Consider the following 23,069-nt stretch of genomic DNA (forward strand, 5'->3'; position numbering starts at 1 on the left):
CAACTGGGAAAAAAAATTGCGGAAAATAAATTGGTAAAAAATACTGGTTTAAAATTGGTGCACCTCGCATTTAGTTTGCAAATCCACGCAACACATAATCTCAAGCAACCGTAAAATTCACTTATCTGGCATTGGTGCCGAATACTAGGGGTTTTATTGTATAGAGGAAAGATAAACCGCATTGAGACAGAGACAAAAGGAAAAGCAAAAGTAAAATTAAAAATGATCTTATTCATACAAATATTAAACATTAGCCTCCATAGGAATAACTTGTTGCCCACAGCTCGTAGAGCTACTGCCTCAGAGCCTCCTGTAACTAAGATTCAATTCTGACCTCTGGCGCTGGCTTCCTTCCTGCAACCTGTTGGTTGGTTAAGGGGGCCGGATTTGAACCCAGGTTCTTGTTGCTGCCCCTGTAACAGCATTGTGCTAACCGCTATGCTAACTGTTTGGAGGATCAAATGAAGATGAGAGTACATGGTTAATTGCAGGATTCTTAACAGTGTGGAAGAACAGAGGGACCTTGGAGTCCAAATCTATAGATCTCTCAAGGTTGCTGTGCAGGTTGATAGGGTAGATGAGAAGGCTTATAGCAGTGGTTTTCGACCTTTTGACTCACATACCACTTTAAGTAATCCCTATGCCATCAGTGATTAGTAAGGGATTGCTTAAGGTGGTATGTGAACGGGAAGGGAAGGTTGAAAACTACCGCTTTGGACTCTATTGTTACTGAAATATTTTGCTTGAGAAAAATTGTCATTGGCCCATTTCCTTTGGAGTTATGAAACTGTGCACATAATGAGTCAATTAGGTACATATAAAACTGTAGTTCTCAAACTTTTTCTTTCCACTCACGTACCGCCTTAAGCAATCCCTTACTAATCACAGAGCACCTATGGCATAGGGAATACTTAAAGTGGTATGTGAATGGAAAGAAAAAGGTTGAGAACCATTGTCTTAGAGTGTGTTGGTGTTCATTAGTTGGGTGATTGTGGTCAAGAGCCATGAGGTAATGTTGCAGCTCTATAAACTCTGGTTTGACCACACTTGGTATATCATGTTCATTTGTGGTCACCTCATTACAGGAGGGGTGAGGAAGCTATGCAGAGGAGATTTACAAGAATGTTGCCTGGATTAGAGAATGTGTCAAATGAGTCAAGATTTAACGAGTTAGGGCTTTTCTCTTTGGAACAGAGAAGAATGAAAGGTGACTTAATAGAGGTCTACAAGACTATAAGAAGCATAGATAGGATGGACAGCCAACACCAGAGAACATTTGTGTAAGGTGGGGGGGAGAAAGGTTGAGGGAGTCATCGGGGGAGGGGGGAGAGAGCTTTTTTTTTACACAGAGAGTAGTGGGTGCCTAGAGTGCATTGCCAGGGATGGTAGTGGAAGCTGAACCAAAATACTCTCAGGCACACATGGATACAAGAAAAATAGAGGGTTATGGGTGTGAAATAGAGAAGGTGTAGTTTGTTGAGCAGCTTTGTACAACATTGTGGGTCGCAGGGGTGTAAAGTTCTATGTTCTGTGTTCTAAATTAGAGGAGACACTAAATTATTTGATTCTCTCTTCACCAATGAACAGAGACAAACGAGCAGCAAAAATAAATGAACGACTTGCAATTACCTCTGAAATTATTGACAATATTCAGTCAGTGAAAGTGTATTGCTGGGAAGATGCAATGGAAAAGATTATTAACAACATAAGACAGTAAGTTATATCATCAATCACTCTTTTACTACTCATGAGGAATATTTCTAATTATGAATTATAATTTCATGGAAACCAGTTATTCTTGCCTTGAAAATCTATCCAGTCAACTATAGTTTTTCAGTAGGTTTTATGGTAACCATTTATTTCATTTTAGTCTCTTTCAATGTTATTAAACAAAGTAACTTTCATGCTGCATTGTAAACAGTATATATTTAAAATTCTCAATGAGCTTTGAACCAATTCCTTAACACATTCAAAGCATTACCTTACTGAATTCCCCAGTATAATAATGCTGGGAGTCTCATGGACGAGAAATCTCTCTGGGCCAGTCACATAATTGCTTTGGCAATGAGAACAGGTTAAAGCCTGGCTCTTCTGGCTCTTCAAATCTTTTCCACAATCCAAAAGCCACACTTCAGAAATGTGATAAAATATTATACAGTTGTAATGAAAGCAGGTCCAACACCATTCAAGCCCAGCACCAACCGGTCTGCTTGACTGACAATGCCACTATCATTTTAGATATGAATCCCCTGCACGAGAAGCACATCATGTCAAGAGAGTGTACCTGTAATAGACACTGCAGTATATTTCTACCACTTCATTTACTGCAACTCCAAGCTCACAACTTATTAGAAAAGACAATAGTTACATGGGAAGCCACTACAATCAATAATAAAACAGAAGTGCTTTAAAAATTCAATTAACCAGGATCCGTGTCAATTACCTTAACTCTCCAGGTAAATTACCTTCCACATGTGGCAAGTATTTACCACTTTCTTCTAATGCTTTTCCAGTGCACCAAGTTGAAGATCATTGACCTAAAAAATTCTTTCTCCTTCTCTCCGTCTCTCACTCTCACTCTCTCCTATACTTCTGAGTATTTCCTGCAATTTCTGTTTTATTTTAGGCTTCCACAAACTGTAGTATTGTTTTCATACCATCACCTTCCAAGCCATACATCGTCCAGACATGAAAATCCATTGCCATTGCTTTGTTATGAATTACTGGACAAAATAGTGAAACCTTGGCTAGCGGCCAAGGAAAGAACTGGTGGATAATCCCAGTAGAATGTTGTTATAGAAGACTTCCACTTCCCAAATATTGACTGGTACCTCATTTCTGAAAGAGGGGGGCAGAATTTTTCAGCTGTGTCCAAGAAGGATTCCTGACACAGTGTATTTTTAATCCTTTTGGAGAATAATTGTGAAAATGCAATAAAAATCACCCATGCATGAGCCCTAGATGCAAAAATTAAATGAAAACTTCGCCATTCTCACTGATGGAGGGGCCTCTCATACCCCTCTGAAAGGAAGGTTGAAGCAATCGGAATCACTCAGTCCCCTCATTCAAGTCATTAATGTAGATTGTAAATACAGTCATTGAAGCCCCAGTACCAATCCCCATAGTTCCATGCAATACTGATTGCCAATTGAAAAAAAGGTCCATTTACCTCTTCTACTCTTTACTCTTCGCCACACACTGATAATTTCATGTTTATATGTTGGTAATTTGTTATGTACTCCATTGTTGAATAGAAATTAACATGAGTTACATGTATGGAAAAAATGTCTATAATTCCTGTCTTTTTTTTGTGTTAATTTTCATCCGGCAGGGTTGAATTAAAGCTGACCAGAAAAGTTGCCTACTGCAGATACTTCAGTAGTTCGGCTTTCTTTTTCTCTGGCTTTTTTGTTGTGTTTCTTTCTGTGGTACCTTATGCCTTTATTCATACTGTTAAACTGCGTAGGATATTCACCACCATATCGTACAACGTCGTCCTTCGAATGACAGTCACCAGGCAGTTTCCGTCTTCAATACAAATGTGGTATGATTCTTTAGGAGCTATACATAAAATACAGGTACGTTAATGAAATACTACAGTGCACGGGGAGGGTAAAATTATTTGTTTCAAATTAAATGTACATTTTATATCTCATGTTCTCAATAATAATTGATAATCCAGTTCCTTCTGGGCTATGGGTTTTACTAGATTCAATAATTTATCAGTCCCTTATTTTATAAGGTGATTATTATGTTTCCTATTTTATTACAAACTAGAAGAATTAAAGTAAGTATTTTATCAGGCTACGAATGACTTTGGTCAAAGCTCCTCTGCTAGCTTCCACCCAGACCAATGGGAATATAGGAGAATATTTGGATTACTATGTTTCTCATATGAAATTTAATTCATTGAGCTGGTCAATATTTTCATCTGTATTCTCTATCTGAAGAGAGGTGTGTTCATCTATCAAATTAGGTACATGAAACTCTTAATTACAATTAAGAGGAGAGATAACATTATCTATTATAACACAAAATAAATCTAATTTGCCAAGCTTCTACTGAGGATATCTCATACTGTATATCTCATTTTAAAACAAGAAATGCTTTGCATCCACAAAATACAGACCAATATCCTGATGTTTGCAACGTGCACAAAGCGAAGTAATCTTTGTGGTATATTGCAGGTATTTGTAAGAGAGAACTTTAAACATCAGCTGTACATCAAAAATAAAATAGAAGAAAGCACCTCCCTTATTTCAGATAATACAAATGAATATTTTGACCAACTGAATAGATTTAATATTGCAGCAAGAACAAATTGTCCTTATTCAAATATAAGTCATGGGACATTTGATGCTTTGAGTCTTGGGGGGGGGGGGGGGGGTGGAAATCGGGCTTTTAAAACCAGGATTGTCTCTGTGAATGTTATTGCTGTGTCAGACATGTACTCCTGAATGCTCTTCTGTGATTTGCAAAATTAGCAGAATCTTTTCTGTTCATCCAAATTAGCTGTAATGCCAATAGTAATTAGAAGATAATATGGTATTATTGTACAAAACAGGAAAAGGCCATTCAGTCCACAATATTTACCCCAAGCATGATGTTAAAATTAAAATAAAACTGTTGCTTTCACATCCCTCTGCCTCCTGCATATCCATGTATCTATCCAGAAGCCTCTTTGTTTTTTGAAAATTTTATTTTCATTTTTCAAAACTGGCATGGTGTCACTTTTGAAAACAGTCATATTTAACATAGTTAAATGTTCTTTTAGTACAAATTGCTTCTGGGATTCAAGTACAGTATTAATTTACTTGTAATTTCCCTCTCTCCCCCCAAACATCAAGAGAAAGCAAAACAACTAAAGAGATAGAAAATGGTAAAGAAAAGAAAAATACAGCATACCGCCAATCTTTCTAATCTACTTCCACTCTTTGAGATATTTCACTGCAGTTTATTTTGTCCAATTTTTAAATCTGTGAGGTATTATTACGAACAATATTTACTTCTTAAATTATATGTTATCTTCTCCATGGGCTCACAGTTGTAAATCTCTGTGGACCATCGAGTGATGAGCAGGGAGGAGTCAGACTTCCAGTTGATTGCAATACATTTTTTTTGCCACTGACAGGGCAAGATCTACAAATTTAATTTGGAATGTTGTTAATTTTCTGCCCACATCCACCAGATTTCCCAATAAATACAACTCCAGGTCCAGCGGGAAGTCTACCCTGTCATCCTAGATAATAAATTAGATATTCAAGCCAAAAGTGTCTCACCTTTGCACAGGTCCATGTGGAGTATATAAAAGTACCAATTTCTTACCCACGCCTGAAGCACATTTACGATATCCTTGTTTTCCTTTATGTAATTTTTGTGGTGTGAGGTATAATTGATCTAAGAAATTGTATTGTACCAATCTAAAACTGGTATTCATCTCTGATGTCATGCTCTCCTGACATAAATCTGACCAACAGTCTTCATCAATCGTTATTCCCAAGTCCAAATTCTACCTCTCTCACAATCTTTGCAGGTCCAGTTTTGGGATCTCATTTTGAAGTAGAAAGTATATTCTGGATCTAAATTTGGGAGTGCCTCCCAGTCAAAGTAATCTTCCACCTTGTCCCCTTCAGGTGGGGTTCCATAAGCCTCTTTAATGCTACTATCATAGCTGCTTCTTCCTCCAATAGCTCAGTGGTTAGAGCCCTGGTAAATCAGAGGTCGCAAGTTTGTTCCTTAATGGGGTTTCATTTCTGTGAGGGCCGCTTGACAAAATGGCATCTCTCTATCTGCCTCACAGGAGACAAAGTTGAAGAATTTCATACAAGTTGCATTCTAAATTATTATGTGACGATAATAGAACCTTTACCTTTTCTCCTGGTTTCCCATCCAGACACCTATCAAAAAAACCTGCCTCGCACATCTTTAAACTTTCCTCTCCTCACCTTAAACTATAATATTTTCTGTTGAAGCCATTTATAAATATCAATTTCTAAATGCCCAAGTAAATTGAATTTCAGATGCACGATAATCAATGGTTTCCGTAATTTAAATGGGTCATTTTCAACTTACAATTCGCAAATGCAGTCATTTTGTGAAATTCTGAATTTTCTTGATGGATCTAAAATATGACCATTGCCTTGATTCCAACATTCAGATGTCAGCAGCCAAGGATTCAATAATGTCTTTGTCTTTCAGGACTTTCTACATAAAGATGAACATAAGACTGTGGAATACAACTTGACAACAAAAGAAGTTGAGATGGTAAATGTCACTGCATCTTGGGATAAGGTACGAATTAATTTTCCAAAGCATAGAGAATCTTTTAATTCTTCATGTAAATAATATTTGCAAATACATAAACCTTGAGGCAACCAGTTTATGATTTGAAACTGTTAAATAACACATAAAGGTCAGAATATCCACGGTCTGAATGCCTCCAAATCAGAATGGTCAGGTACTCAGAACACCCATGGAAATGAATCATGAGTTTCGAGAGATTATCACCAAGCTTTCTATCCTATATTGTAAAGTGTTGGTTAATTAATTTATATGGTGTATATTTATAAAGTTCATAATTACATGGCAATTACATTTACATTAGACATGTGGAACATTGAAAAGATTACTATTTTGGAAGGCAAACATCAGACCTCGTACCCTATTCTTTAAGTTAAAGATCTCATTTAAACAAGATTCCAATTTATTAAAAATTTTTTCAAAGAATTTGTGTCCTCTGTGACACGAGTCCACTAAGAATCAAAAAATAACTGTCCGACCTTTTTCCAAGCATATCACCCCATTGAATTGACCATAATGTTTTCAGTAATTCTGATCTAATAGTTGTATAAATGTTGAATGCTTTACTTTCCACCCTATACACACATAAACACACATACCTATATGTGCTCATCTTGGGCAGAAAAAGAGGCATTTTCCTTTTTATTCAGAATTGGTCTGTGTAAAACCATCAAGCATCCCTTTACACTTATCCTATATATATCCTATATTTTATTATGCACTGTAAAATATTAAAGAACCCAAGCAATATCATTTTGTTTAAACAGGGAATTGGAGAGTTATTTGAAAGAGTGAAGGAGAATGATTCTGAGTGTAAGACTGTGAATGGAGATGAAGAACTTTTTTTCAGCAACTTCTCACTGCACGTAACACCAGTTTTGAAAAATATCAGCTTTAAATTAGAGAAAGGAGAACTTCTGGCTGTGGCTGGATCCACTGGATCGGGCAAGGTAAAAGTTTCAATACTTGGTGCCTTATACACAATGATTTCCAGTTGAAGAGATGTTTTCTGTGTATGTATGAATGTAACAGCAAATTCTTGTATCGGTCTGTCAATATGTTCAAGATATATGTTTGATTGGAATTGTCACTTTTGCTCGACTCTGGTTTAACCACAATATGATCTTTACCATTCCAATTCATGCCATATCGCTTTGACCAAGCTGAAATGGCTCCTGTGGATAAATTGTGCTTGTGACAATGTAGCCCATGGATGCAAGGGAGAATGGAGCAGGGAACTGTTTATTCGTACTCAGCAGGAGTGAGAATATTGGCTTCCAGTTGCACACAAATCTTGACAGTTCAGACAGGAAAAAGTTGGCCAGCGCTTTCTTTCTGACATTTGAAACTCAATAAGTTGCTGAAATTAATGCCAGGAGGGCATTAATGAATAATAGCCAATACTCTTACATTCATTTAGTTCCAGCAACCAAAGATAATTTCTCCCCCTTAATATTTTGACCTTGGCCAGTTAAACAATAGATTTTTTTGATAAAGTTGTTCTAAGCACACTAGTGAGTACATTGGTGCAAGTGTTTTTGGTTGTTATAAGCACGGGGACTTTGGAATTATATTATTGGCATGCAGTGAATGAACTTGGACATCACATACCTTGGTTCGATCAATGGGATTTCATGCAGCAGTTTATTGTCAATTGCCATTTTCATCATCTCTTGTTTAGAGCTCCCTTTTGTTGATGATAATGGGAGAACTCGAACCCTCGGAGGGTAAAATTAAACACAGTGGGAGAATTTCCTTCTCACCACAGGTGCCGTGGATAATGCCTGGAACTATTAAGGAAAACATCATATTTGGACTTTCATTTGATGAATACAGATATTCCAGTGTTGTCAATGCCTGCCAACTGGAAGAGGTAAGTTTCACATTTAGTAATATTTGTTTATCATATATGATGGCAGATTGTTTTACTTCACATATATTAATATGGTAATAACATCACAATCATTAATTCTCTTTTATGAATATAACCAAGCATAAAGAAAATAACTAATTTAAAATAAAACTTCTGTATTGAATTGTTGCTCAAGGCTGATTCTGATTCGTTCAGATGTCTATTATTGGTTGCTCAAGATTCATACCTGAGTCTCTAAATTGGTTTGCTGCCTCTTAGTGCTACTTAGTTTTAATTAATCTCTATGATGTTAATTAAATGTTATAATTTTTTTTTCTGCAGCCATTGTAATAAATGTGCTTGTGGATAAGAGATAAGTTCAAGTTTATAACCATCTGATTGTACGTGTACTTATGCAACCCGATGAAACAGTGCATCAGATACACGGGCACACAGTACACCCTACACAAAAACAACAAGTGATCCAAAACATCTACAAAATAATTTACAGGTTTCTGGGATTGTTCAAAGTCTCAATGCCTCTGGGCAGAAACTGTTTCTCAGCCTGCCAGTCCTAGTTAGAAGTTAGTTTTAATCATTATCCTACTCTAATTCTCTCTGAATATGAGTATCCAAGGTGAAGAAAAATTGAGGATCACAAAATGCTAAGTAAAGAAGGGACAATAGCTTTCAATTTTACCACTGCAATGCACACAGCAGTCTAATTTGAGCTGACCAAAATTTGCAGTTGATCGATGGAGGAAAACTGAGAGCTTTCCCTTCAGAACAGTAATTTCATTGTCACTGAGTCAAAGTTGTGAAATTCCTTGTCTAACATCATTGTGGGAATGCAGTCAGGGTGGGGGCTGCAATGGTACATGTAGAACTCCCATCTCAATCCAATGAAATAAGCGCAGGTAATAAAATAGCTTTAGCCAGTGTCACCATGACCCAGAAACAATTAGGAATGCACCGTGCAAATAAGATAGACACGAGATGAAAAATTAAATTCACAGACGTAACAAGAAACTATTTCAGCAACTGAAGGGCTAGCAGATGGTTAATTGCATTTGGCAACTCTGATTACAGACTGACTGATAATTATGTGTTAGAGAACTACATCATAGATTTCCAACTGATCAAGAATGACAGGCAAAATTGAGTGACAGGGATTATTTGGTAAGATATGACTGGAACAAAGAGTTTGAAATCCTTAATTGACACAGACAATTCAAAAAATTAAGAACTATTGTGTAATGGGAAAAGATCTGAGATGAGACTCTCCAAGTAAATGTAACTGTTTTATTCATGTCTTGTATTATGAGTAGGAAAGAAAAATGAAAATGTTCACAAATTAACTGAATGACACCCATAAAAGTCAGGATTGTTCCAATGAAGTCATCCCATGTCCTGATCAAGGTACTGCCAATGCAACTCTATTATCAATTTTCAAGGTATAATCTTCAACAAAGTTTGAAATTGGTCCACAACATTATTTTGTCTCATGACTCGCACCTCCCCCATTATGGCATTGGCTCTCACAAGAAAGAACTGGCGTTGCTGGTGCGATGTTAGAAATTCCAGAACTTCTTTCCAAAGTCTTGCTTGCTCCTAGTTGTGACCTTCATTTTAGGACTTACACAAATATAAGAGAATGAAAATAATATCAATTCAAGTGCAATGCAATCCTAAATGAGACATTGCCACTCGATCTTCTCCGCTTTGTTGCCTTGGGTTCAGACCTCAAACCACCCCTACGCCTCAGACTGCCCCCTTCCGAATGCCACTTCCCTCTGCCCTCAAATCTCCCCTGAAAAAAGGTTTCCGTTTGTTTTCGCTTTCTGTTCACGCTATTACCTCTGCGAAATAAATTATGGGAGATTGGTTAGTATCTCAGCTTGTGATAATCTAAAGATAAAATCCTTTATCTAATCCACACAATAATACCTTGCAAAAGCAAAGACTCAACAAAACACTGATTTTCCATCGTTAAGCCATTCTGATGTGATGTGCTGGGAATAGTCGACATAATCATGATTGCAAATGTAATAAAAATGTAATTACTCCGAACTGATACTATTGTCCGACATAAATTATCCTGTGAGAAATATTGAACTTATAAAGGAGTGGATGGATGGAATCTGATATTAAGTCAGAGAATAATCAAAGGTTTTTTTTAAAACTCTTTCACTCTTCTTAAATTTGGTAATTTTTTAAAAAGTAGGTGTGATATTCAATTATCAGCCATTCAGGCTGCAGCCGATATTCTGTCTTAAGTTGTTGCATTGTTTGCAGAAGGAGGTGAGATTGAAGTGTCATAAACCATTGGGAGTTAATGGATTTATGACTGGAAGTGACCTTGAACTAAAGATTAAAATGAAAAGTTATCCTGAAAGATTATTTATTTTAATGGATCATGAAAATTGTGTTCATTTTCTAAATTCTGTGGTCATTTTTATTTATGAATTATATCAATAGAAATGACAAGCAATGTTGTTTGACTGGCAGCTAAGATTGACTGTGTTGGGGCATGAAAAACTGCTTGCTTTTGGAAATAATTTGGGTATAAGGAGTGGGAAGATGGGAGGATTGTGTTCAGGAGCCTCCAGGAAATGTACCTCTACCATTCTTGGGCAACATCAGGATTGGATCTAGCTGACTGGCCCTTAAATTCAACAGGAAACAATTAACTGCACGTATGAGTCTGAGCTACATTCAAATGCTCTTTGAATCTTCTTCTGCTCCTTCTTAGTCGTCCATCAGGATTGAAATTGACTTTCTTTCACTTTGGTTTTGTGGGTTCTAAAGAGACAAATAAGGTCATTGCAGAAACCAAATTCAAGTCATCAAGTTTTTCATCTGACTGTACAAGTAAAAACCGATGAAACAGCATTGTCCAGTCATCAGTGAAAAATCTGTAGAGACACAACTAGACATAACACACATACAGACAAATAGTACATATGCATGACAAGTTCTGGTATTTTATCTAAATAAATAAATAGATTTTTAGTTCAAATGGGAATCTCAGATGGTTAGTGTGAGCAGTTCCTTTGGTCATTCAGCATTCTCACTGCCTTTGGGGAAAAGCTGTTCCTTAGCCTGGTGGTGCTGGCTCTGATACACCTGTATTTATTCCCCGATGATGTGTGCAGGGTGGAAGGGGCCCTCCATGATTTTGTGCGCCTTCATCAGATAATGAAATTGGGGAATGTGGTGGCTGATGGGATGGGAAGATGGGTAGTGTGTGAGAATGTGCATTCCTATAGCTTACACAGGACCTCTGCGAGCTTTCAGTGCATGTCCTTGAAGTTCTCAATACTATCCTCAAAGCTCATTCTCCTGTATGAACAGTCAGAGACCAGAGATTACCAGAAAATGGTGCTTTTTTTGAAGAAGTTTTGAGAATGTCATTGATTTTTTTTTCTTCTGCCATCTGGTAACCTCTTCCAATGCAAGAATTTGGAACAGAGTCTCTATTTCAGGAGTCTGGTGTAAAAATCAAAAAATAAATCAGTGCAAGGTTTGGCCTCAGCTTTGGTTCACATCGCACGTAGTCAGAATATTACAGTGTCTGGTCTCACCATCTGAACTAGGTTGCAATTTAAGAGTGATGCCTTGGTCAGGAAAGTCAGCTCAACTTCGCCTTCCACATCTGCCCCAGAAAACTGGGAAGAATACAGTTGATTTGGCCTGTTATTTTCTTTCAATTATTTATTTATACCTGTAATATCTCTTTTTTTCCACAGCACCTCTATGGTACAGACATGGGAAAATATTATAAACAAGTATACCAACTCTATACCATTCTTCTTGTAAATTTAGTGCATTATTCAGTTTCTCACTTAACAAACCGATGAATTCAGTTTGATGTTAAAACACAATGCTGGAGAAACTCAGCAGGTCAAACTTTATATAGCAAAAATAAAAATACACAACCAACATTTCAGGCTTGAGCCCTTCATCAAGGTATAAAGTTTGATACCCAGTTTGCACAATGGAGATTCATCAGTAGTCATAATATCAAAACTGGACTAGTCTATCTAACACCATTGAGGGAGAAAATTCTAGGATAAAAACTTAGGCCAATTTGAATGGACATCAATGAAATGATGAGCTAATCACAGAATGTCAGCACACACTGATTGTAGGTAAATTGATTCTCACATACTTGATTTAATGCATTGGTGCAGTAATGGAAATGGTTGCTAAGGTTGTTGAAAAATGTGCCCTTTAAAAAGGCTTTTGATTAAGTACAACATAAAGGACTTGTCAGCGAAAATAAAGTCCAGGGGATTAAAGGAGGAATGGTTGCATAGATACGAAATTGGCTTTGGGGCAGTTAATCAAGAGTACTGGCAAAAACGAATTCTTCAGACTGGAACAAGTTGATCGTTATTAGGACTATAACTTTTATTAATATTTTGTATATACAATCATGGTATGTAGAACATATTAAGTTCACAGTTGATGCAGAGGTCAGAAGTACAATGAGGCAAGGTGTATAACAGTGGATTCGGAGGATCTAGACCAGTGAAATTGGGAGAAAGACAGAAGATAACGTTAAATTCAGAGGAATATGAAATAAACACATTCGATGAGAAGAATGTAAAGTGGTGATTTAAAGGAAATGGAACAGAAATATTTGAAGAACACAGAAACCTCACACACAAATCTTTGAAGGTGGCAGATCAACTTAACAAGTCGGTTTTATTATTTAAAAGGGCAGGTGGAAATCTTGGGTTTATAAATACAGGCACAGAATATAAAAGAAAGCGAGTCACACTAAATGTTCGTACTTCTGCTTTATCTAGAGTATTGTTCCAATTCTGTGTATCATGTTGAGTGAAGAATGACCAGGTCTTATGGTAGAGTTTTTCATCACATGAGGAGATTGTGCTTCTCAGAGCAGCAGTGATAGTGGGGGATTGAACAGGATGGTTGAAAATAGTGAAGTTTTAAATGGAAAAATAGGAAGAAATGGTTTCTATTGGCATAAGAACTGGCATCCAGAGAAGACAAATTTAACATAAAAGAAGCATATCTTACTGGAAGCACTTAGCAAGACAGGGACATCTGTAAAGGCAGAAGCAGAGTTAAACATTCAGGTCAAAGACCCTTCATCAGAACTCAGATTTAACATAATTGATAATAACAATCAGACAAAGCACAACTAATAGAGCTAACACCAGAGACCCAGATTCAACCCTCATCTTGGGTGCTGTCTCTGTGTAGTTTTCACATTCTCCCAGTAACCATGTGGGTTTCCTTCAGTCCCTCCCATAGCCCAAAGACATGCAGGTGTCCACTGTAAAGTGTCCATGGTGTCAGGCGGGTAGTAGGATATGGGAGGAGTTAATAAGAATGAGAGTCTATATAACTTTCAGAAGTTGATTAGACTTTCGTTTATAGAACTATTGTGATCTGGAATATACTAACTGAAAGGTAGGAGGAAGCAGTGTTAAAAAATAACTTCAATTTTGATTTGGATAAATACTTCAAAAAAAAAAATGTTGCAGGACTAAGAGAACAGAGGTCCAGTAGAACAGTTTTCACAAGCTCCATAGGCTGAACTGCCTCCCAATATCTAGGAATTTCCCCTTGTATAACTGATGTTAGCAATCTAATTGCTAAATAATCTATCAGTGAGAAGTATATCAAACCTTTTAAAGGTTTCAGATAATCCGAAGAAGCACTTCCAAATTCTTCAAGATCAGAGTAATTTGACATGCCTCATGGTACATATTGAAGCCAGTAGGGTTAGATGATACAATATTTTGAATAACTTATGTTATGCATGCACAGACTAAAAGATAGAGAATTGCATGCTGCAATGTCTGTTAAATAGATGTTGAGTCAAAGTAAAAATTATTCACAAACCATTCAAGAATATTGTGGACAAAAGGTTTAACATTCAAATTCCATTTCCACTGTAGCTGTGGGGACAGGTACATAGAATTGGTGAGGCTATATGGGTGGAGCTGAAGAACAATAAGATGAGCAGGCCTTTGTTGTTCCTCAGCTCCACCCATATATCCTCACAAGTGGACCTGTCTGAAATGTGACCTCTGATCATTGCCTTGTCATCCTCCCTAACCAATAACACAGTACCCTCTTTTACTTCTTTACCCTGTCTTTCCTGAAACACCTGTACCCTGGAATGTTGAGTTGCCAGTCCTGCCCCTCTCTTAACCAGGTTTCTGTTGTGGCTACCACATCCCAGTCACACGTTTATCTATGCTCTCAGTTCATATGCCTGTAGCGTTAAAGAATGCAATTGAACAGGGAGCTCTAGGAATAATGATACACAGTTCCCTGAAGGTGGAATCTCAAGTGGATAGGCCTTTGGAATTCTGGCCTTTATAAGTGAGCATAGAGTATAAGAGTTGGGAGATGATGTTAAAATTGTACAAGGCATTGGTGAGGCCAAATTTGGGATATTGTGTTCAGTTCTGGTCACCAATCATCGGAAGGATGTGAACAAAACAGAAAGAATACAGAGAAGATTTACCAGAATGAGACCTGGGTTTCAGCACCTAAGTAATAGAGAAAGGTCAAACAAGTTAGGTCTTTATTTCTTGGAGCATAGAAGGCTGAGGGGGGATTTGATAGAGGTTTTTTTAATTTGAGGGGAATAGATAGAGTAGATGTGGATAGACATTTTCTATTGAGGATAGGGGAGTTTCAAACTAGAGGACACCAGCTGAGGGGGGCATCCATTTAGGTGTAACACAAGGGAGTTTCTTTATTTGAGAGTGGTGTCTGCGTGGAATGAGCTTCCACTGGAAGTTGCGGAAGCAGGTACAATATTTTTAAGAAAAAATTGGTTAACTGTATGGATGGAAAGGGTATGGAGGGTTATGGGCAGATTGCAGGTCAGTGGGACTAGGAGAGTGTAATAGATTCGGCACGGACTAGAAGGGCCATAATGGCCTGTTTCCATGCTGTAATTGTTATATATTTTTTAATATATATTATATAGCATAAAAATAGGTATGATTTCCACACTCCCTGCCTTTCACCTGCCCACTAAATTTTCTCTCATCACCCCCACCCCTCGCCACACCAACTTCTAATCTGTCACCTGCCCACCTGCCTCTGTCTTGCATAGGATTCTATCCTCACCCCACCCCTCACCCTGGCCAGTCTTGTTTAAACCTATTCACGTAGCACTAGCAAACTTGCCGGCCAAGATGTTGGCCCCTTCTTGCCAAGTGCAACCCGTGCTGAGTAATTGTACAATGCTCCATTGGTTGGGCTAATGTAGTAACATATTGGTCACCTTAATGAAGAGCTCAAGCCCGAAGCGTTGGTTAAGTATCTTTATCTTTGTTGCATAAAGTGCACTGCGTGGATTTCTCCAGCATTTTGTTTCTACTTCAATACAGTGTCTGCAAATTCTTGTGTTTTACGACTAGTGGCATATTGGTGTGTCTGCAATATTTACTGAAAATATTGCAACATGCATACTGTAAAAGCATAGCACACCATTTTCAGAGGTTTACAAGTTTTGCTTCTCTATCCCGGTAAGGCTCGATAGCTCAGTGGTTTGAGGACTGGTCTTGTAAGCTAGGGGTCGCGAGTTAGCTGGGGCCTCATTTCAGGGGAACTTGACTAAGTGGCGACTCTCTGTCTTCCTCACAGTAGACAAAGTTAAAGAATTTCGTGTATGCTACATTCTAAATGTAGTATGACATTCCAATAATGGAACTTTTACCTTAATTTCACAAGATAACCACTGTTCTGGATTTCAGAGCAAGAACCACAGCACTTCCACGCACCGTGTTATTTTCTAGAGATCGTGATGTGCCAGCACTACTGACATCAGGACACAAATCAGCATTGACTTCTGGTGAACAATACTTTATCACAAAATTATTGTAATGTGGAATCTTTGGCAATCTTGCTTTTTATTTCTGTCAGTTATTCATCTGATACAGATGCAGTTCTGATTAAGATCCAGATTTTCATCTTGTATCATAGGCTGACTGGTTTTTAAGAATAAATGTGAGACCAGGGTGTTGTTCCCTGGCTTGTGATATACATCCATTTCTGTGTAGCTGAACTATAAGCTTTGAATTACGATGAAAGTTTGGCCAATTTAGTCCCCCACCCCATCGCTCAAGCTTTGACAAGAGATCATTCAGAATCTGGAGAGAAAAATGCAGTAAGCAAATTTAAATAACTGATTGTTGAAAATGACCAAACATCGAGCTTCATTCTTGTCATCAGGATTGACAATTGTTCATTGTAAAAGAGGGGCTAGATTAGAATGAGTGAAAGGACTGTAAAAAATCAATGTTGTATGGCTGATTAGAAAAAAAAAGACCTGGAGAGGTTAAGAGACCAGACGAAAGGGTCCAGGTGGATCAGGAAATCTGAGGTAAAGGGCCCTGCAGTTCTGATTTATGTAATCCTGCTCAAAGAAACAAGCATGGAGACAGAGTCTATGGAACTAGATTGTTAATATTTGGTTTGGAATTCATTGAGGGAAATAGCAGCAGGGCAGAAGGTCAAAGCTCAGGCCTCCAGGATCTTCAACCTGATACATTAATTTTGCTGCTCTCTCAAATGCTTCCTCACCTGTTGAGTATTTCTAGCATTTCTGTTATAATCAGAAGACGGTTTCACTATGGACTTCTCAGACAATTAATTGATGTTCAGTGATGGAGTTATTGACTTGTACATCAGAGAAATGGATCCTTCGGCCAACCATTTCCAATCTTACCCTTTTGTCCATCAACACTAATTCCACTCGAATTAGTATCCATATCTCTCTATATGCTGAAATGTTGCTGAATACAAAAGCTAAGTTGACCAGTAACACTGGACACAAAGATGTTGCTTCCTTGGACACTTTGGGGTGTATTTTATGGGCTTTGGGCTGCTGATCACAAAAATCACCTTAAGATTGTCCTGTCACATACTTTTTTTTTAGATAGAACCTATTTTTGTGATTTCCTGATATTTTTTACATGCTTGAAGCAGACAAATCCACGAAGTGCAGCATGTCATTGAAAATTTATTGTCTGCATTCGCACTTGAACGTCTTACCTGCCGATCTTAGTACAGTCAGTGATGAACGTGGTGAAAGGTTTCACCAGGACAATGCAACCATGGTAAAACTGAATCAGGGCAACCGGAATCCATCAGTGCTGGCCGACTATTGGTGAACACTGACACAAGAGGCATCAGATGCTGAGTACAAATGAAAATTAGCAGCAGAACATTTTTAGGTCCGTTGAACTAATGCAATGTGTCAGCGTCATTATACAATTAAACATAATAAATTCAACAAAAGCTAATTTAATGTTTCTCCAACTTCCCACGTGATGTGGTTAATCTGAAATTATTTTTGTGTTCATCTTGAAGTTATCATAATCCCCAATTTTTTCTCTGGAAGAAAACCTTTGGAAAAAAATTTGTTGTCCAGTGTCATTTTACTCCTGCACACAATGTTGCAGTGAACAAGTAAAAATAAGGAACAAGTCACTAGAAATGTGATAATAACAATTCACATTTACAAAGTAAGAATAAACTATTATTTACTGGTGATAAATGAAACTGACTAAACTGATAAGGCAAAGAAAACAGGGATATATGTAATAGAGAGTACATTATCCACGTTCATTTTAACCTGAAGCATTTACTTACATGACAACTTTATTTAAATTGTACTCATCACTTCAGGACTCAAATAGTAATAAACTTAACTGTTGACATTTTACATCATAATTCAGATAATACAGGTATGTAACATTGGTAATTTTGGTCACTAGTAATGAAACCAGCTAGAAGAATGGATCTTGTATTGTCAAATATGCACAGTGTAATATAAACTATCTGAAAATCTTATAAAATTTTAGATTCCTCAATGGAGCTGCTTTTAAGCTTCAAGATGTTAAAGATACAACTTGCCCTGAAAACACTACTTGTTAAGGATCAACACGTGACCATTATCTGTTCTAGTAAAGGTTGTTTCTTGTACATGTCACCAATGTGATTAAACAGCACAGTTTTTCCTGATAGCTTGTTCAATTCTCAAAAATGCTTTTTCTATTTTATTGCTTTTAAAATGATATTATTAGATACACGTGCTTAAACTAACATACTGGAATAAAATATGGAATAAAACAGTAAATGCTGCAAATCCACCAAGCTCTCCATTTGGCCCTGGAACACCTGGATGCCAAGGGCACCTATTGTTAGATGACTGTTCATAGACTAGAGCTCCGCTTTCAATACCATATCTCCCAGTAATCTTGAACCTAAACTTTAATATCTAGGCCTCAGTGCCCCCTCCCCTCTCCAACTGGATTCTTAACTTCCTGTCAAACAAACCACAATCATTAAAGATGGATAACAACATCTCCTCTTTGATCACGTTCAACACAAGCATTCCTCAAGGACATGTACTCAGTTGGCTACTAAACCTCCTTGTCATTAATGACTGTACAGCTAAATTCCAGTCCCATCTGGAAGGTTTAATTATTGACAGTGTGAAACAATAAGGCACTCAGAAATTGTAAAGACTAGCAAATATTTCAAAGTAAATGATAAAATATCCTTGAAGGTCATTTTTCACACTATCTCTCATAAAACTGAAGCTGCCTGCTTTGATCGTGTAAAAATACAGGATATTACCAGAAGGGTTTCAATTGCTTTAGAATTTAAAAATATGAACAACATCTCTCTTTAAATGAAACAGTGCTCTGCAGATTGTCACTTTGTCAGGTTATAAGGGTGATGATTTAAATCAGTGGTTCTCAATCTTTTTTTCCCACTCGTATACCACTCATAATCCCTATGCCATTGGTGCTCTGTGATTAGTAAAGGATAACATGGTATGTGAGTGGAAAGAAAAATGATGAAAACCACTGTTTTAATTGACTTGTTATGTCCACGGTTTCACAACTCCAAAGGAAATGGGCCAATAACAATTTTTCTCACGCAAAATATTTCTGTAACAATTGGGTCTAGAGCAGTGATTCTCAACCTTCCCTTTCTACTCACGTATCTTCTTTTTTTGGCTTGGCTTCGCGGACGAAGATTTATGGAGGGGGTAAAAGTCCACGTCAGCTGCAGGCTCGTTTGTGGCTGACAAGTCCGATGCGGGACAGGCAGACACGGTTGCAGCGGCTGCAGGGGAAAATTGGTTGGTTGGGGTTGGGTGTTGGGTTTTTCCTCCTTTGCCTTTTGTCAGTGAGGTATCACTTATCACCTTAAGCACCCATTATGTAGGGATTACTTAAGGTGTTATGTGAGTGCACCATTTAATCGGATGCAAGGATCGACAACGAGATAGACAACAGACTCGCCAAGGCAAATAGCGCCTTTGGAAGACTACACAAAAGAGTCTGGAAAAACAACCAACTGAAAAACCTCACAAAGATTAGCGTATACAGAGCCGTTGTCATACCCACACTCCTGTTCGGCTCCGAATCATGGGTCCTCTACCGGCATCACCTACGGCTCCTAGAACGCTTCCACCAGCGTTGTCTCCGCTCCATCCTCAACATTCATTGGAGTGACTTCATCCCTAACATCGAAGTACTCGAGATGGCAGAGGCCGACAGCATCGAGTCCACGCTGCTGAAGACCCAACTGCGCTGGGTAGGTCACGTCTCCAGAATGGAGGACCATCGCCTTCCCAAGATCGTGTTATATGGCGAGCTTTCCACTGGCCACTGTGACAGAGGTGCACCAAAGAAGAGGTTCAAGGACTGCCTAAAGAAATCTCTTGGTGCCTGCCACATTGACCACCGCCAGTGGGCTGATATCGCTTCAAACCGTCCATCTTGGCGCCTCACAGTACGGCGGGCAGCAACCTCCTTTGAAGAAGACCGCAGAGCCCACCTCACTGACAAAAGACAAAGGAGGAAAAACCCAACACCCAACTCCAACCAACCAATTTTCCCCTGCAACCGCTGTAACCGTGTCTGCCTGTCCCGCATCGGACTTGTCAGCCACAAACGAGCCTGCAGCTGACGTGGACATTTACCCCTCCATAAATCTTCGTCCGCAAAGCCAAGCCAAAAAAAGAAAAGATGTGAGTGGAAAGAAAAAGTTTGACTGATTTAAATGAATGGATATTTAATGCAGATTAAAAATAGCTTCAAAATCTGATCTACTGTGAAAAGATATAAAGAAGTTAAAAATCAATAAAGCAATTTGAGAGCAATCTGTTAAAGTAAACATAAGGCTGACCTGTAAAGCAAAGTGTTATTTGCAAAAGAATACGTAAGTGTGTAGTTTGACAATGGATTCTTTCCGTACCATTTATTATCTTCTAACCACTGTTCTACACTTCACAGATTAAGTATTGTAAATTGCATATCTATTCATTTGATTTCTCAGTTTTCCGGTTTAGATTTTCATACAGATTTCATCCTTTATTTCCTCTTGCGTCAGACAGAGATCAAAGTTCTTGATCTATAAATTTAATGATGTGGATTTTCTGCACATTATGTAAGTTTATCCTTGTGTAATCTTTGTGAACGTGAATTTCATGTATGCATATCATTTCTTCTCTGGCATCTGGACCAAGGATGACTCGCTTCCACTCCAGTTTTGTGGGTTTTGACAGGAGTAAATGAGACCAATGAGAGAGGAGACAGCTGAAGGGGTACTCTTAGTGCATGACCTTGAGATTCTCAGTACCACTTTGTATCCTCCTTTCCACCTTGTATAAGAATTCCAGGCGTCAGTGGGACTTTTTTATAAAATAATTTTATACATATCTTTGAATCTTTTGTCTGTACATATGATAACTTCCTCCCATGACAGACCCTTGGAATAAAATGTAATTTTTGGGAATCTAATGCCAAGTGACATGGTCTGCCCCATCGCAGCTGAGTGGGAATAACCTAAGAGCTCAGTGCAGGAGACATTGGTCTATAAGAGGACACTTCTCCTTCCAGTGAATCTGGTGATTTTTCACGGTCTTCAGATGGTCATTTCAGATAGTCAACATATTAGTGCATGTGAGAAGGAGGAATTACAGCTGCATAACATAGAAAGTGATTGAGTGGTTCCAAACGTATAATAAATGCACCAATAAACCATGAACTTTTAAGGGTGAGACCAACTCTTCTACATTGAAATTCATCACATATTCAGTTCCACCAGGTGTGCATGCAAACAAAAGCAGGTCCAAACAGAAGAAATGCATAAAAAAAGGAATTTCTTCACAAATGAGGCTGAAGGGAAATGGGAAGCATGGCCTTTGTGCATTCTGTGACTGTACTTTCCATCATTCAGTCATCGTGCCAACCTTTCTCCTCAGAAGACCCCTGGTCATCTGGAGAGCACCATTACAGTGGCAAATGGAATTTATTGGAGAACGCTATCAAGATCCTCAAGTTCCACTACTTGAGCTGCTGAGAGGGAAACCTTACCAGAGAAGTTCTCATTATTTGTAATCACAGTGTGTGAGCATAAATTTACATTTCACTGCTCAGTGTCTATTTGTATTGCGCCCTCATCAGATTTTGACCAAGTCTTGAATTGTACAAAATTGAACTGGATGTGATCCCCATTATTGACATTTCAGTCAGCTGAAAGCAGCAATAGATTTCAGATTTATTGTCAGAGTACATACATCACAAACAACCATGAGATCCTTTTTCATGCGGGCCAGGCAGAATTACCACTTATTGGTAGTACAACAGCTATCTGTGCAAAATGTATGCATGTAAACAAATAAACCAATGTAAACAACTGTGCAATACAGAGAGGAGAAAAATAGCAAACAATAAAATGGACAAATAAGAGTCCTTAAATTAGTCTCTGATTGAGTTTGTTGTTAAGGAGTCTGATGGTGGAAGGGTAGAAGCTGTTCCTGAACCTGGAGGTGCAGTGAGAACAGAGTGTGTGCTGGGTGGTGTGGATCCTTGATGGTTGCTGCTGCTCTCTGATGGCAGGATTCCCTCCAGATCTTCTCGATTGTGGGGAAGGTTTAGCCTGTGATGTCCTGGGCTGTACCTTTTGCAGGGCTTTACACTCGGGGATATTGGTGTCGCCGTACTAGATCACGATGCAGCTGGTCAGCTCACTTTCCACCATATCTGTAGGAATTTGCCAGCCTTTGCAATGTCATACTAAACGTCTGCAAACTCCTGAGGAAGTAGAGGTGCTGAAATGCTTTCTTCATGATGCCATTAGTGTGATGGATCCAGGAAATATCCTTCAAGATAATGACTCCAAAGAATTTAAATTTGCTCACCCTCTCCATCTCTGATCCCCCAATGATCACTGGATTGTATACATCGGTTTTCCCTTCCTGAAGTCAACAATCAGCTCCTTGGTTTTGGTAACATTGCATGTGAGGCTACTGTTGGTGCACCGTTCAACTACATTTTCAATCTCCCTCCTGTATGCTGATTCATCTTCTCTTTTTATATAACCCACTACCGTGGTATTATCAGCAAATTTGTAGATGATGTTGTTGTACTAAGCCAGACAATCATAGGTGTAAAGCAAGTAGAGCAGGGGGGTAAGAACCCAGCCTTGTGGTGCTCCAATTCTGAAAGAGATTATGAAGGTGTTCTTCCTTAACCTCTCTGATTGAGGTCTGAAGGTGAGGAAATCCATGATCCATTTACACAGTACAGTGTTGAGTCCCAGGTCTTGGAGTTCATTGATCAGTTTTGCGACAATGATGGTGTTAAATGCCAAAGTAAAGTCGATAGGGAGCATCCTGATGTATGCATCTTTGCTGTCCAGGTGTTCCAGGGTTTTGTGTAGAGCCAGTGAGATGTCATTCACTGTAGACCTGTTTCTACAATAGACGAATTGGAACAACTCCATGTCGTCGCTCAGACAGGCTGATATGCTTCAATACCAGCCTTTCAAAACATTTCATCGCTGTTGATGTGAGTGCCACTGTTTGATAGTCATTTAGGCACATTACCATACT

The 23,069-nt window shown here is 38.3% G+C and overlaps 1 protein-coding gene across 1 annotated transcript in view; it reads left to right on the forward strand.

Annotated features, from left to right (window-relative positions):
- The window catches only part of cftr (CF transmembrane conductance regulator), an 85,511-nt gene that overhangs the window by 27,114 nt on the left and 35,328 nt on the right, over positions 1-23,069 (forward strand). Inside the window, exons 7-11 of the mRNA XM_069903891.1 lie at positions 1,588-1,713; positions 3,332-3,578; positions 6,199-6,291; positions 7,068-7,250; positions 7,982-8,173. Coding sequence (XP_069759992.1) covers positions 1,588-1,713; positions 3,332-3,578; positions 6,199-6,291; positions 7,068-7,250; positions 7,982-8,173 — 841 coding nt within the window. The remainder of the gene's footprint in view (positions 1-1,587; positions 1,714-3,331; positions 3,579-6,198; positions 6,292-7,067; positions 7,251-7,981; positions 8,174-23,069) is intronic.

The sequence above is a fragment of the Narcine bancroftii genome, chromosome 11 (genome assembly GCF_036971445.1).
Source record: "Narcine bancroftii isolate sNarBan1 chromosome 11, sNarBan1.hap1, whole genome shotgun sequence".
In the NCBI taxonomy this organism is placed as follows: domain Eukaryota; kingdom Metazoa; phylum Chordata; class Chondrichthyes; order Torpediniformes; family Narcinidae; genus Narcine; species Narcine bancroftii.